The 14,622-nt window shown below is 33.7% G+C and overlaps 1 protein-coding gene across 4 annotated transcripts in view; it reads right to left on the reverse strand.

Moving 5' to 3' along the window:
- The window catches only part of CADM2 (cell adhesion molecule 2), a 1,060,955-nt gene that overhangs the window by 172,088 nt on the left and 874,245 nt on the right, over positions 1-14,622 (reverse strand). For all 4 annotated transcript variants that reach the window (XM_077878754.1, XM_077878755.1, XM_077878756.1 and 1 more), the window contains 2 exons: positions 3,719-3,871; positions 804-941 (listed from right to left, as the gene is read on the reverse strand). In XM_077878754.1, coding sequence (XP_077734880.1) covers positions 804-941; positions 3,719-3,871 — 291 coding nt within the window. The remainder of the gene's footprint in view (positions 1-803; positions 942-3,718; positions 3,872-14,622) is intronic.

The following is a 14,622-nucleotide window of genomic DNA, read 5'->3' on the forward strand; positions in this document are numbered from 1 at the left end:
CCACCTACAGGTTATGTATGTGTGTGTGTGTGTGTGTGTGTGTGTGTTTATATTTAATTATACGAAGTAACAGCAGAGCTATACTTCATATTTAAACTACTGTGTATTTGTACTGAGATGAATACATTTTTTTGCCCTCTGAGAACTACAGGGAATCAGATTCATTGATGTGGAGCCAATTTTGTTCTTAGGACTTTATAATTCTAGAAACCAACAAATTGAAGACACAATTCATGGAATTTGTCTGTAATCCAAATACGAGAGGAGTTTGGAAACAATTATACCTAACTTGTACTTTGTGTTCACTCTGGCCAAGCATAAATCTATGTGTTTTTTATACAATAACTCATTTATTTCTCCAATGTTTCCATGAGGTATATGATATTTTTGACTTGTTATACATAAGGGGAAAATGGGGCACACAGCGATTACATTAATATACCTTATGGGATTACCTAATTTAAGAAACAGGTAAAATGGTTTAAATTATACTTAATAAGAAAGTGACTGTGGTTTTAAAAAGAAATGCCCTGGGCAACCTAGGTGGCTCAGTGGTTTAGCGCTGCCTTCGGCCCAGGGTGTGATCCTGGAGACCCGGGATCGAATCCCACGTCCGGCTTCCTGCATGGAGCCTGCTTCTCCCTCTGCGGGTCTCTCTCTCTCTCTCTCTCTCTCTTTCTCTCTCTCTCTCTCTCTCATGAATAAATAAATAAAATCTATAAAAAGAAATTCCCTGCATCTCACACTTTATACCAGCTTCAGCACATTAATTTTGACTTGGGAAAACTTTCCCCATTCTTTACCTTTAATCTCTTTGTCATTTTTGAACCATCTTATATCAGCTGCAGGTTTACTACCAGATGTTTTACAAGTCAGTTGCATCAAGTCTCCCTCCATAACTGGTGATGAAAATCCACTAATTTGAGGCTTCTCGGGAACACCTGAAATTTAAGAAAATGGCATGGACATCAATCACCAGGGCTGATTCATTCTGATGACTATTACTTTCACAAAGCTAAAATGGGTTCTTAACTGACAATATTTTCAATCAAAATACTAAAGTTTTATATAATAAACTACTTAAAATATCTATATAATGTACATATTAAAAAGTTCTGTATATATATTGTGTATACACACACACAGACAGACAGTATACATATGTATATAAAAGTCCTCCTTATCTGCAGGAGATACAGTGCAAGACTCCCAGTGGATGCTTGAAATTGTGGATAGCACATAAAACTATCTATACTATGTTTTTCTCCTATCTATATATACCTAAAATAAAGGTTAATTTGTAAATCAGGCCTAGTAAAAGATTAACAATGATAACTAATAATAAAATGGAATAATTACAACAATATGTCATAATAAAGTTTATATGAAAGCAGTCTCTCTCTCAAAATATTGTACTGTACTCACCCTTTATTCTTGGGAGAATATAAGATAAAATCCCTGACTGATAAGAAGTAAGGTGAATGACATAAACGATGCAATGCAACATTTAGGCTACTATTGGCCTGACAATAAGTCAGAAGGAGGATCATTTGCTTCCAGACCACAGTTGACCATGGGTAACTTCAAGTGTGGAAGGTGAAATTGTAGATGGGGGTGAAGTGGGGAACTACTGTAAATATGTATATGTGTATGTGTATTATCCAGAAGGCATTTAAAATGCAGTTAGTTCAAAGTAGCTTTTAAAGTTTTACCTGCAATGTAAATCTTAGAAACAGCCATTCAATATATCTTAACATTTATCAGTATAAGGATTTAAGAAGGTAGATTGTTTACAATGGGGAAAAATCCACAAAGCACATTTCTTTATTCTTTAGCAAATTGTGATTTAACCAAAATAGCACTTTGCATTTCTGATTTTATAATTCTCAAAGCTTAAAAATATATTATTATCTTATAGTACTTTGTTCTAGAAATGCAATTTAAAATAAGAGATTCACCAATAATTGCAACAATACTTCTGGGATTCTTCTAAAGAATGTCTTGATATCATTTGTATTAGAAATTCAATAGTAGTTTTGTGAAGCATGATGCATATTATGTTTAATGGTTAATGCTAACCACTAGTACATTTTCTAGTCCAAATCATCCAATAACTAAGCAGATAATTAATAATAATTAATATGCAAGGATAGCACATGGGTGATTTAAATAATAGGACATTACATTTTTCTTGGACAATAATATTCTCTCGTCACAGTAGAAGTTTATTAAAATTTCTTCTAAAATTATTCAAATTTCTTCTAAAATTATTCAATAATAATCTCCTGAAAGATTCTTTATTGTACCATTCAATTTGAAGAGAAAAAAAATGTAGGAATATTGGAAAGCACCATAAGAAAAATACAAATTAATACAAGAACAACAATGATAAATGACAGGTCAACATGGTCTGATTAGTTGGATTTTTTTTTCCATTCACATTCATATTGTTTTTTTTTTCTTTTTTTAAATCTATGCCATTTAATAAACTGAGATCATCCAGTTGTCTGTTCTTGGGGTCTCGAGGTGGCTCTCTACAGAACAATACATTAACCTTAGGCACTTGTTATCTCAAAATATTCCATTTTAGTGGATATATTTTGTCTGTAGCAGCAAATATGTGGGAAGATTTTTATAAAATAGTCCCAGTGGGATTTGCAAAGAAACATATTTCATATCGTATGTACAAAACCAATTCACTAGCTGGATTAACTTTAATATTCCTACTGAACAGAACAGCATGCATTAGTTCTTTTATATGCAATGTTATGCCTTTATCTATCAAAAAGGAAGGCAAGCTAGGGGCAAAAAAAAAAAAATCAATCTTTTAAATTCCTCTAACTTGTTCTGTAGGCAGGTGTGTTTCAATGAACTGCAGCAATTTCAGCTGATTGGGCCACTGACTTCTGCAGAATCACAGAGAGCTCTCAGCTGCAACTAGATTTCCTTGGAATCTCTAAGAATGCAATGTCTTTTTGTATCACTTTTAACCTTTGGGGAAAAGGCCCAGTATTTAGAAAGCAAAACCACAAAGAAGTTACAAGTTGCATGGAGAGTGACATTATGTACTTCAATTAAGAATCTAGAAAACCTACAAAATTAAAAGATAAAAAGACACAGAAATGTCAGGGTCACTTAAATGCACAGACACAAAGAAATCATAATTGAAAGCCATAAGATATCAGAAAAGGCCCCCGGTCAGATGACCTATATAATGAAATGGAGGACCACCCCATAGACACATTAAATTGATTATACTAATTATTTTATTACTTTACAAAAGGATCACCATATATACAATATAGATGATTTGGCAGAAAGGAATTTGGTTGAACTAGGGGTGGTAGAAGGGGAGGAGGGCGGGGGGTGGGAGTGAATGGGTGATGGGCACTGGGGGTTATTCTGTATGTTGGTAAATTGAACACTAATAAAAAATAAATTAAGAAAAAAGAAGAAAATCGAGAAAGTTGGTGTCTGTTGCTGGTCAAGAAACAAATGGCTGTGTGCCCTTGAGATGTCATACAAATCCATACACCTCCCTTGGTATATTTCTAAAATGGGGAAAGTGACTAAGTGTTTTTTTTTTAAATGCCTTTTGTTATAATGTAGCAGACAAGGGATTAAACTAGATCTATTAATATGATCCTCAAAACACATATTTGAATTGAATCATGTTGCTTTAGCTTGTGATCACATCATGTTAGTTCCTTGTACTTACCCAGAACAGTGAGATAGGCCTTGGAGGTTTTGACAGGCATTGTGAATAAAGAACAGGTGTACTGTCCTTCATCAGAGAGAGACACATCACTGACGCTGATACTCAATTCATGCCAGGAAGCTCGAACCAGCTCAATCCTGTTGTCCCTCAAAGCTGAAAAGAGAAAATATTGACAAATACAAATAACAACATTAGAAAAAGTCAGTACTACTAAATATTTTTAGTGCAACACAAGACACATTGTCTTTGGCCATACATCTAAATCTTATTTCCTAATACAGCTTAAAGGAAGGTTTAAATATGAAATATTTTATCAGATTTTTAAAAAATCAAAGTAGAATCAGGTGTTCCTTAATGTTCTCAGAAATAACTTTTTAATTAAATGATTGCATCTAGTATAACACTTTAGATGAGGTAGATGTTGGTGGTGATAAAAATGACTTTCTTCCACAGGCTTTCATGGAACGCCAGTACCAAAATACACTATAAACAGAAGGTTTCACTTTTATGCATGGATAAATTTGGGAAAATTATGATTGCTGTGTTCCTTCCAAGAGACTAACAATGACCATTAGCATATTAAAAGCACATTCTCTGCAGTAGAGAAACTTGTTGAACTTCCTTTAAACCCAAGCTGACTTTCAGCTGAAAAACACCTGTAAAGTACTGAATGTTTAAATTTGCTCTGATTGATTGGAACCTCTTGTGTATCATTGGTTATATACTTTTAGTATAGCCTTTGGTTCATACCACATTTTTTATCACAGAACTTTTTTTTTTTCCACAAAAGATCTCTCAGCACATTCCCCTTGATTCATTTTTGGAAAAATATTTAAAAAGTTTAAATATCATTGTATTTCCTACTAAGTACAGCTACAAAGCTCAGAATTAAGTGAGAGGCAAAGAGAGTGGAACTCTGAAAGATAGAGGAAAGAGGACTGGTTAGGGACACTGGGACCTGAGGAACAATACAGTGGTTCCGCAGCCAATAATAAAAGGCAGTTGAAGCCTGGCTTCTTCCAACCATAACCTTACAATAGAAGGTGGTCTAGGTAGACTCATTTGTTAATCACATATCAAATGTGAGTCCTCCCAGTATCTCTGGGAGAGACTGGGCCACATGCAAGGGGAATCAACTGGGAACATCACTGACTATAAGTGGCCATGGAAAGCCAGTGAGAATATTTGAAGAAATAATGGTCCCAAACTGAAATTTTTCCTAAAGAAATAAATGTACTACACAGAATCAGGAAGACAAACTAATCTCAAATATAATAAACCCAAAGAAACCCAAAGATGTATCAAAATACATCAAAATTAACCTGGAAGACAAAGAATAAAAAAATCTTGAAAACAACCAGAGAGAAAGACGTGTATCTATAAGAGAATACCAATTTAAATGGCAATAGATTTCTTATTTGAAATTATGGAGGCCAGAAGGAATGGCACATTATTCAAGCACTGAAAGAAAAGAACTTACTTATTCAGGGAAACTAACCTTCAGGAATCAAGAGGGAATAAATATGTTCATAGAAGAAAGAAAACTAAGAACATGTTTCTCCAGCAGATCTGTTGTGAAAAGTTAAATAAATGTCTTTAAACAGAGCAAAAGTTATCTTGGAGCATCAGGAAGGAAGAAAGAACAACCAGAAGAACCAACACATGGGTGAATCCAATACAGAATATCCTTCTCCTGAGTTGTCTCTATTTTATGATAGTTTAAACAAAAACTACAAGCTCAACTGATGCAATGTTGAACAAATATAGGGGGGATACTCAAGACAAGTGAAAAGTGGGTAGGGCAAAGGTACTGAAAAGGAGTAAGGTTTACTATTTAACCCAAAGTGGTAAACCATTGCTACTATGTATATTTCAATATCTAGGGCAACTACAAAGAAAATATACAATGTAACATACTCAAAAACTCTATAAATCAGAGAAAATCCATTTATATAGTGTCTTGAAATAATAAAATTATAACGATGGAAAAGAGATTAATGCTTCCCAAGGGTTAAGGATAGTAAAGGGTAGAAGAGAGTGGGGGGGACATGGATGTAGTCATAAAAGGACAGCACAAGAGATTATTGTAGTGATGGGACTGTTTTGTATTTTGTTATGTTTGTATCCACATGAAACTGCACATGAAATGAAACTGAATTGAACTATACACACATACACACATATGCACACACAGAGAGAGGAGTACATGTAAAACCGGTGGAACCGAATAGGATTGGTAGACTATATCAATATATCTTTGCAAGATGTTATTTGGATCAAGGGTCCATGAGATCTCTATATATTATTTTTCACAGCTGAGTGTGAGTCTGCAATAACACCTCAATTAAGGGGCGCCTGGGTGGCTCAGTAGGCTAAGTGTCTGACTCTTGATTTCTGCTCAGATCATGATCTCAGGGTTGAGATCAGGTTCTGAGCTCAGCAGGGAGTCTGCCTGAGATTCTCTTTCTCCCTCTGCCCCTCCCCCCTAAAATCAAAACAAAACAAAACTCAATGAAAACAAGACTATAAGTACATTTGAAGAAATAGGGTAAGTGGTCATATCAAAGCTTAAAATTCATGATACACATTTGCCACAGAGCGGAAGGTGGATCCCAAGCACTGAATATTCTTAAAGTACTATACCTTCTCTATATACTTTGTGAAAGGAGCAGGCAATAACAATATGTAATATTTGGAAAAATTCTAAATTTTTGAGATTTTAAATATATTTTAAAAAATCATCCTCCCAGATACTCAAATAACACTCACCTTCCTGATTGTTAGTCCCTCTGTTTCCATTCTTTATTAATTCTAATTCTACAAGGAGACATACACTTACAAATATTTTTGGAACTAATTTTATTAAATATAAAATGTAAGGTAAATTTGATTATGATTGCATTTGTTAATCCATTAAAATACAGTAGACAATTTTTTCAGATGTTTATTTCATACTCTATCTCCTGCATGCACTAATATATATACGCCTTATTCAGTTGCTAGAGGAAAACAGTGGGACACAGATTCCTTTTTTCCCCAATAGGACTTCAGGCTATATCAACCACTTTCAAAGCTGTGATTTATTTAAGAAAAACATTTATCATGTATTTCTTGTTTCCTTAAAAGAGAGGTCGCCAAAAGGGAACACCCAAGGTTTCTGCCATGATACTATATGTATAAAGCTTGTTACTTCCCCCCGGGTTCAATTTCATTTCTTCTAAAACAGTTCCCACTGACAGAGAGACAGAGCTTACAATTTTCAGTGAATCTTAGCAAAAGAAATTTAACTCTCTTTTGGTCATACTACATTGTGGAAACTGTATAACTTAACTAAAAATCACCTGAATCTCTCAATATATACAAAACTTTCTTATTTAAACCATTTGCATGGAGTAAAGCTAAAATCAATAACATAGGAGTTAAAAAACTTTAGGCACTGGTATAAAGTCATATTTTCTGTGGATAATAATTCCTGATTTGTTTTCATCTTCCAATTATAATGAGAACTAAATGATTTCATGTAGTATGTAAAGTCCCTTTATTTTTATTTTTTGTATTTTTTTTGTAAAGTCCCTTAAAATAAATCTACAATGATATGTTAAAATATTTTGTGTTTGGAATCCTGATGAGAACCTAAATATTTTAGTGTCTGAAAAGTCTCAATTAATTTAACTTACCAAATCGTATAGCATCTTGAGTTATATGATTACTACCAACCTGACTAAAAATTGGTCTCTGAAAAGCAGAACACCTATATTTTTTTGAAGACTTATTTATTTATTTGAGAGAGAGAAGAAAGAGAGAGTATGAAGGGGTGGAACAGAGGGAGAGGGAGAGAGAATTTCACTTCCCACTGAGTGTCCAGCCCAGTGGCAGGGCTTGATATCACTGCCCTGAGATCATGACTTGAGCCAAAAACCAGAGTTGGAGGTTTAACCAACTGAGCCACCCAGGCACCCCCAGAGTATCTGCATTTTAATGTAATGTCTGTTATTGATAAACCATATGAACCTAAGCAAGTCACTTAAATGTGTGCCTTGATCTGCTGAATGTCACATGGAGATAATAATTAAGTGAAAGTATAAAGAATATGGTTTAGAGAATTGAAATATATGAATACATATTCAAAGCCTGAAAACAATTCCAAAAATGAGGAAATGGACACAATTAGTAAAAGGACTATTTATTGTGTGAATTCCCTTGTTAATTTATTTGCTAAAGCAAATAAATAAAAAGCTACCTAAAGATATTCTCATTGGACTGAATATTTTAAACTAATCATACATTTCTAACATTCATCTTTTTAAGTTTGTAAATACTTATGTCATCTTCAGTTCACTTTGTAACATTTCCAGTATGAAGGAATAAAGGCAAACCTTTACAAGTCCAAAGAAGGAAATACTATAACTCAGTGGGTTCACTGTGAGCAGGATCCTTGTCTTCCTCATCTCTGCTCCTTGCACCATCACTATCTGCATGGGAAGTATCAGTGAATGACTATTGAAATGAAACTGAGAGCCAAACTCTGTGGGTATATGATAAGAGCAAAGTGAAAAGAACTGAACTAGGAAGTCCTCTTGAATATATCTCCACAGGCTCCCCCAAGGGAGAGAAGCCAAAAAAAGAAGAAAGAAAGTGTCCTGTTAAGACACTGTTGAGCATAAAAGAGCTAGAAACATCATGCTAAGAAAATTTTTAAAAAGTGATGGTTCATTGGAAAATGATTTGAAATACTGAATGAGTGATCTCTGAGCTATTGTCACATTACCTTATGGTTTTCAGTGAACACAAAAAGCAGTAGCTAATTAGAGAAAATCTGTATTATTTAACTTTTCCACATAGCAAGTCCCAAACATATAGTGAACCTAAGAATTGTGATATTGTTAGTTGAAGTGAATTCAATCTTTAAGGGGAAAGGAAAAAAGGAAAAAAAAAAAAAAGATTTTCCTTTGTGAACACAGGATGTCCATGCTATCTAAGTAACTTAAAAAAAAAACCCTCAAACATCTCATAAAAAGGGATTTTAAACATTACTCTAGGAATAACTGAACAGAAGAAATGAGTATGTGTAATAAAAGAATGAAAAGTAATTGCTCACACATCTCAGAGATTAAAAATGAGCTAATGGGAAAGGAAGCTACTCTGAGGTCACATCTCATCAGCTATTAGGTGCCTGCCACCCACTGGTGAGGTGATTTAATCCCTCAAAACTGAGTTCTGGAGGATTTAACCTTAGCTGCAAATAAGCAATGACCAAAAAAAGCAATGACCAATGAGTAAGAATCTATAAGATATTACTTAATGCTGGATAAAACTTATTTTCCCAATATATCATTTCTAAATGATACATCAATCATACAAATGATTATCTGGGATCCATGTTGGGTAAAATAAAAATTTCCAAGGCAATCACCTGGAGGATTTTAGTCAGATTTTATACTGATTTCTAATAAGAGTTATGGGCATAGCTAATAAGTTGTGTATTAATTAGTTTTAAACCAAATTAACTTAATAACATTATTATTTGATATCTGACATCATTCATTTAAGAATATGATAACAATTTGTACATATTTGCATTAATAGTTTTTCTTCTTTAAGTGTTATCTATCTATGGAGATGATCACAAACTTCTGGCCAGAAACATTTTCAGTATCTTTAAGTTGGTTTTCAGTAAGTAATAATTCATATCACACTTTATAGTGCTTAAATAGTGATAAAAAAACATTTTGTTATATAACCACGTTTAAGAGTCTATTAAAACACAGCAAAAAACAATCTCACTATTTTTGCATTTTCCCTAGTTCTACTTTTACTTAAAACTTCCTCAAATAAAGATTATATCTCTATATTTCCCATGAGGCTTTACACATATCAGGGTACATATAGGTATCCACTAATAATTTGTTGCATTAAATTTAATATGTGGACCATCAACCTTTTTCACATAAATATTCTATAATTGTATATATTAACATCTTTTCAGAAAATTTTTTATGTTTAAAGGATATTATATCCTGATTCATTTTATAATTATAATAGACTAGAAAAGTAAACATTTCAAATATTTAGGGACTTATGTTACATGATGAGCAGTTTAAATGTTATGTTATAGAAGAGGTAATAGGGAAGGGTTATAGGCATATTATATAAGTGATTATATTCAGGGCGTTAGGAATTTAATAGAATGGAGGAATGGAGTTTCCGTCAGGAAAGATCACAAGGACACTCAAAGGAAGAGGGGCAAGCATAGCAAAGACAAGATTGGAAAGTAGAAATATCATGGAATTATATTTATTCCTCAAACATATTAATAAATTTTCCATAAACAAGTTTATTGTTTACTAGTATGTTTTAGGTGTCATAACATTTTGCTTTTTTTGGTTTCTGTATAATAGACCACAAATATAGGAATGAAAGTAGTGAGTTTTTGTTTTTATACATTTGAAATAAGAAAATCTGGGGTTTAAAAATTGAAATTCTACCACTGGAAAAACTTCCTTCAAATAGTGTCACAGTTTCCAGATTTATTGCTTGGGTTCTGTTTACATTTTCTATTCTAAAATTCCATTTACTATGGTTTCAGTAAAAATTCAGTCCAAGCTGAAACTTGGTATACCAAATATCAGCTCTGGAGCAATGGTTGTTTTTACCAATTTTCCAGAAGATTGATTTAGATTGTTTTGTATTGTATGACTGTAAAGAACAAAACATAAAAGGATTCACTAGCTTGATATTTTATTCTGTCTGTGTTAACTCTTTTATTTCAATCCATAGTACAATTACAAATAACACAAGCTAATTATAAACAGTATTTGATTATACTATTAACAAATAAAATATTGGGGATATTAATAAAAAACACTCATAAAAAGAATGAGTGGCTAGATTTCCTTTTTTACCTCTTTTACAATATCTAAAGGCATATTTTGGCATCATACATGTCAACATACCAATCATAAGGTCTGACAATGGTTTAGCTTTGGATCTGTGGCCTATTTGAAGACCATTAGAGCTTATTTGACTTATTTTTCCTTTCTGATTCCCTACTGCAGGATTATTTGTACCTCTGTATCTATGTGCACTGATGCTTCTGTGTAAAAAATTAATGTGGATATCCAGGAATGTTGATAAAAAGTAGATCATGTGCTTTCTCTAAAATGGTCATGACTTTGGTGTATTTCAATACAAAAATTCTATGAAAGCACTAAATTGCAAAAAAAAAAAAATCACTTTGAATCTGTTCTTTATGAATATGTTCTCCTCAACACTGCTTTCTTTAGATTTTAGAAAAGAAGAAATATCTATGGAAGTAATACTGTAGTTAAATTTCTATTGACCATGCCATCCTCTAAGCTATTAGCATGACTCTAGTTTTAGAAAATAGGAGGTGAATTATTGTTAATTCTCTACTAAAGTAAATTTTTAGAATAAAAGATATTCAGGATGATTTATATTAATTATAAATTTGTATTAGTTACACATATATATGTGTATGAATTTGCCAAATATGCAGTATTCATTTCTTTTTAATTCTGATACCAATTTGAATTAATTGAAATAAATAATTGAAATAAATAATAAATAATTTGAAATAAAATTCTATATGTCTTCTTAAACTAATATAACTCTAATTCAATTACAAAACAATTCTACCTTTACTTTAGACAAATCCTCTACAATATCAATTCTCATTGAGAATTCCAAATAAATTTTAACTAAGATAACTGAGAAGGAAATAAGGAAAACTCTGCTACCAAACACACATACACACACACACCCTCACCCATATATTATCAGTATATGCTACTTTCATCTCTCTGAAAATCTGTGTAATATGTTGAGAAAGAATAAAAGTAGTTCCAACTCTGTAAATATATATTCACACTCTGTATGTGTCAATGTGTGTGTGTGTGTGTGTGTGTGTGTGTGTGTGTGTGTGTGTATTTAAATCTGGAATGTTTTCACTGGAAAAAAGAACATACAGGGTAGAAGAAGAGATTGCTGTCATGTAAATGGGGGATCGTATTAAACACATTGAATGTTAGAAGCTAGTGAGAGGTAGATTTGGGTTTAACATAGAGACTGTTATTTTATTTTATTTTTCATCCATTGATAAATAGATAAATACCACTGTATTCAGCAGGCTCATGAGATTTTCAGCTCTGTCAAAGAGTTGTTCAAGTAATGGCTACCTCGTCTTTTGTCAGGAATGTTTAAATGTTTTATCCACATTGCAGGAGAATATGTCCAAGTGAATTTTGAAAATTTATTAGGAGTAACCCTTACCACTTTTAATCACAATTCAATTCCTAAATGTGTTCAATCATAATTAATTCCTGATTTCAGTTATCTCCTGATAAACTGAATCACTAACTCAATGGTATAATACACCCATGTGTGCTTTTATATATTAAAACATTTCCACAGATTTTTAAGGCGTTTTCAAATGAGTTACACTCTAATTTTATTAATGGTATTATTCATCCCCATATTTTAAATATGATATTAATTACACTTTGTGTTCAAAATGTAGCTCAAATCTGACTGAATTTTATGCTGAAAATAATGTCATTTATAAGTTAACAATTCAACAAGAACTACTCAGATAATCAAGTGTGTTTAAAAATTTCATCTTTAGAAAATTAGTATGTATACATTCAAAACTGTTTCCCTTTCTCCTACACTTCAGTATTCTCATCAAATGAATGAGAATGTAAAAGGGAGTATTTAGGGAGAGCAGCACAATGTCATGAAGAAGCACACATGCATGTCTAGTTCATAAAAGATGAAACCCTGAAGGACAAAATCCATTTTGGACAAATTGGAAAAATAGCGGTGCATTACTGTGTGTGTGTGTGTGTGTGTGTTTATGTGTGTGCATAAAACTGCAACATATAAAATATTCTTAGATCAGATGATTTTTTTCTCTCCAATACCCTCTTGCCTACATACAAAGTAGGGGCATTTCATTCTTATTAATGGTGTATTTCTTTCTTCCAAAAAAATGGGTTAAGGATTAAAAAATATACCATTTGTCAGAGGACATAAGAACATAACAGAAACTTAGTGTATGGAGTTTAGATCAAAACGCCAAAAGATTCAACTGTCTGCACACTTGGTGTAGTCTGCATTTTGATGGGACAGAAGGCTAGCTGAGGACAAAGCACAAGTTCACACCCTGCAAAACCGCCCGCGCCCCACACCCCTGGGTGGGATACGTGGGACATTCCTCAGGCACTCGTGGCTGCCCTAAGGGTAAGGGAAAGGAAAAACAAATAGTTAATTTACAGAGATTATAGTCCTATAGGCAAGAGTCTCTCTCAGTTTACAAAATGTCTTAGTGATTACAAGAAAAAAGCATTCTTGTTGGGACGCCTGGTGGCTCAGCAGTTGAGCATCTGCCTTTGGCTCAGGTTGTGATCCCAGGGTCCCAGATGGAGCCCCACATCATCCTCCCCATAGGGAGCCTACTTCTCCCTCTGCCTCTCATGAATAAATAAAATCTTTTTTAAAAAGAGCATTCTTATCAATAATCTAACCTCCATAAGGAAACCCCCAACTATCCTACTGTTAATGCCTTATTAGAGTGAAAAACATTTCACTTGACAATGGCAAGGCCTCCAGTAACTTGTATGTCCTCTTTACCATTCAAAAAAGTTCTTTTGAAACCTGCCCAACTCCCAGGTATATAAGCAGCCTCCTCTCACAGGCCGGGGACAGCTGCTCTTCCTGCCCACGGGTCCTGTCCGCGGGGTTTAATAAAACCACCATTTGCACCAAAGACGTCTCAAAATTCTCTCTTGGTCATTGGCTCTGGACCTCACCCCACCAAACCTCACCTATATTCCAAAACTACATCAATTTGTAAATAAATAAATAAATAAACCATTACATATGATTGCTGCATATGTAGCAACATATCAATAAAACATGTCCCGCAAGTAAAGTAAGAACATCCAATTTCAGCAACTTCGGTCTTCAGAATATTTTATACCTCAAAGTTTATATAATTTATAAATCTTATTAATTAGTGCTTAATTAAATGTAATTAATATTAATTACATTTAGAATTATAATTTATACAAGTTAATTCTGACTGATTACATATAGAAAATACTCAAATACTGCTAACTATGGGACTATATTCTCCCTGTTCAGCAAATAAAGACTATGTTTATTAGAAGCCTCAAACTTTTTTTTATATTTTATTTATTTATTCATGAGAGACACAGAGAGAGAGGCAGAGACACAGGCTGGAGGAGAAGCAGGCTCCCTGCAGGGTGCCCCATGCGGGATGTGGGACTCCACCCTGCGACCCTGGGATCACGCCCTGAGCCCAGAGGTGATGCTTAACCATGGAGCCACCGCAGCATCCCAGAAGCTTCATCCTAACATGAAGGCCACACAGCAGTATCTAATACACTATACTGTGCAATGTCTAATATGGGTAGTCATATAAGGAAAATTTGTCAGGAGATAACAAAAACTTAGTAATTATGAAATTCTCATCCACATTTTTTAAGATCTTACAAACAAAACAAAACAAAACTTTTCCTCCCCATTGTGTGAACCAGACTAAGGTCATTTTGGACAAATCCACTATGATGCCTGCCCTCCCCTCCACCTGAAATGTTAAGCACACACCTGTCACACATGCCTTGTTTCCCTTTTTTTAACCACATCTTTATGTATACCCTGGGGCATAACATCCTCAGTCTACCCTGGAGAACACTTGTTGGGAAACATTTCCCTCTGGGGTGTGCCCCAGGTTGTACACTCAGCCTCTAGGGCTATAAAAGCAAGTCTTCTGGAAGGTGGGATTGTGGTCATCTACTCATCTTGTCCAAGACGTGTTCTGTTGGTAAGTTCCTTTCATATGCCAATTCTTGTCAAGCTGAATT

This window comes from Canis aureus, chromosome 30, assembly GCF_053574225.1.
Source record: "Canis aureus isolate CA01 chromosome 30, VMU_Caureus_v.1.0, whole genome shotgun sequence".
Classification (NCBI taxonomy): domain Eukaryota; kingdom Metazoa; phylum Chordata; class Mammalia; order Carnivora; family Canidae; genus Canis; species Canis aureus.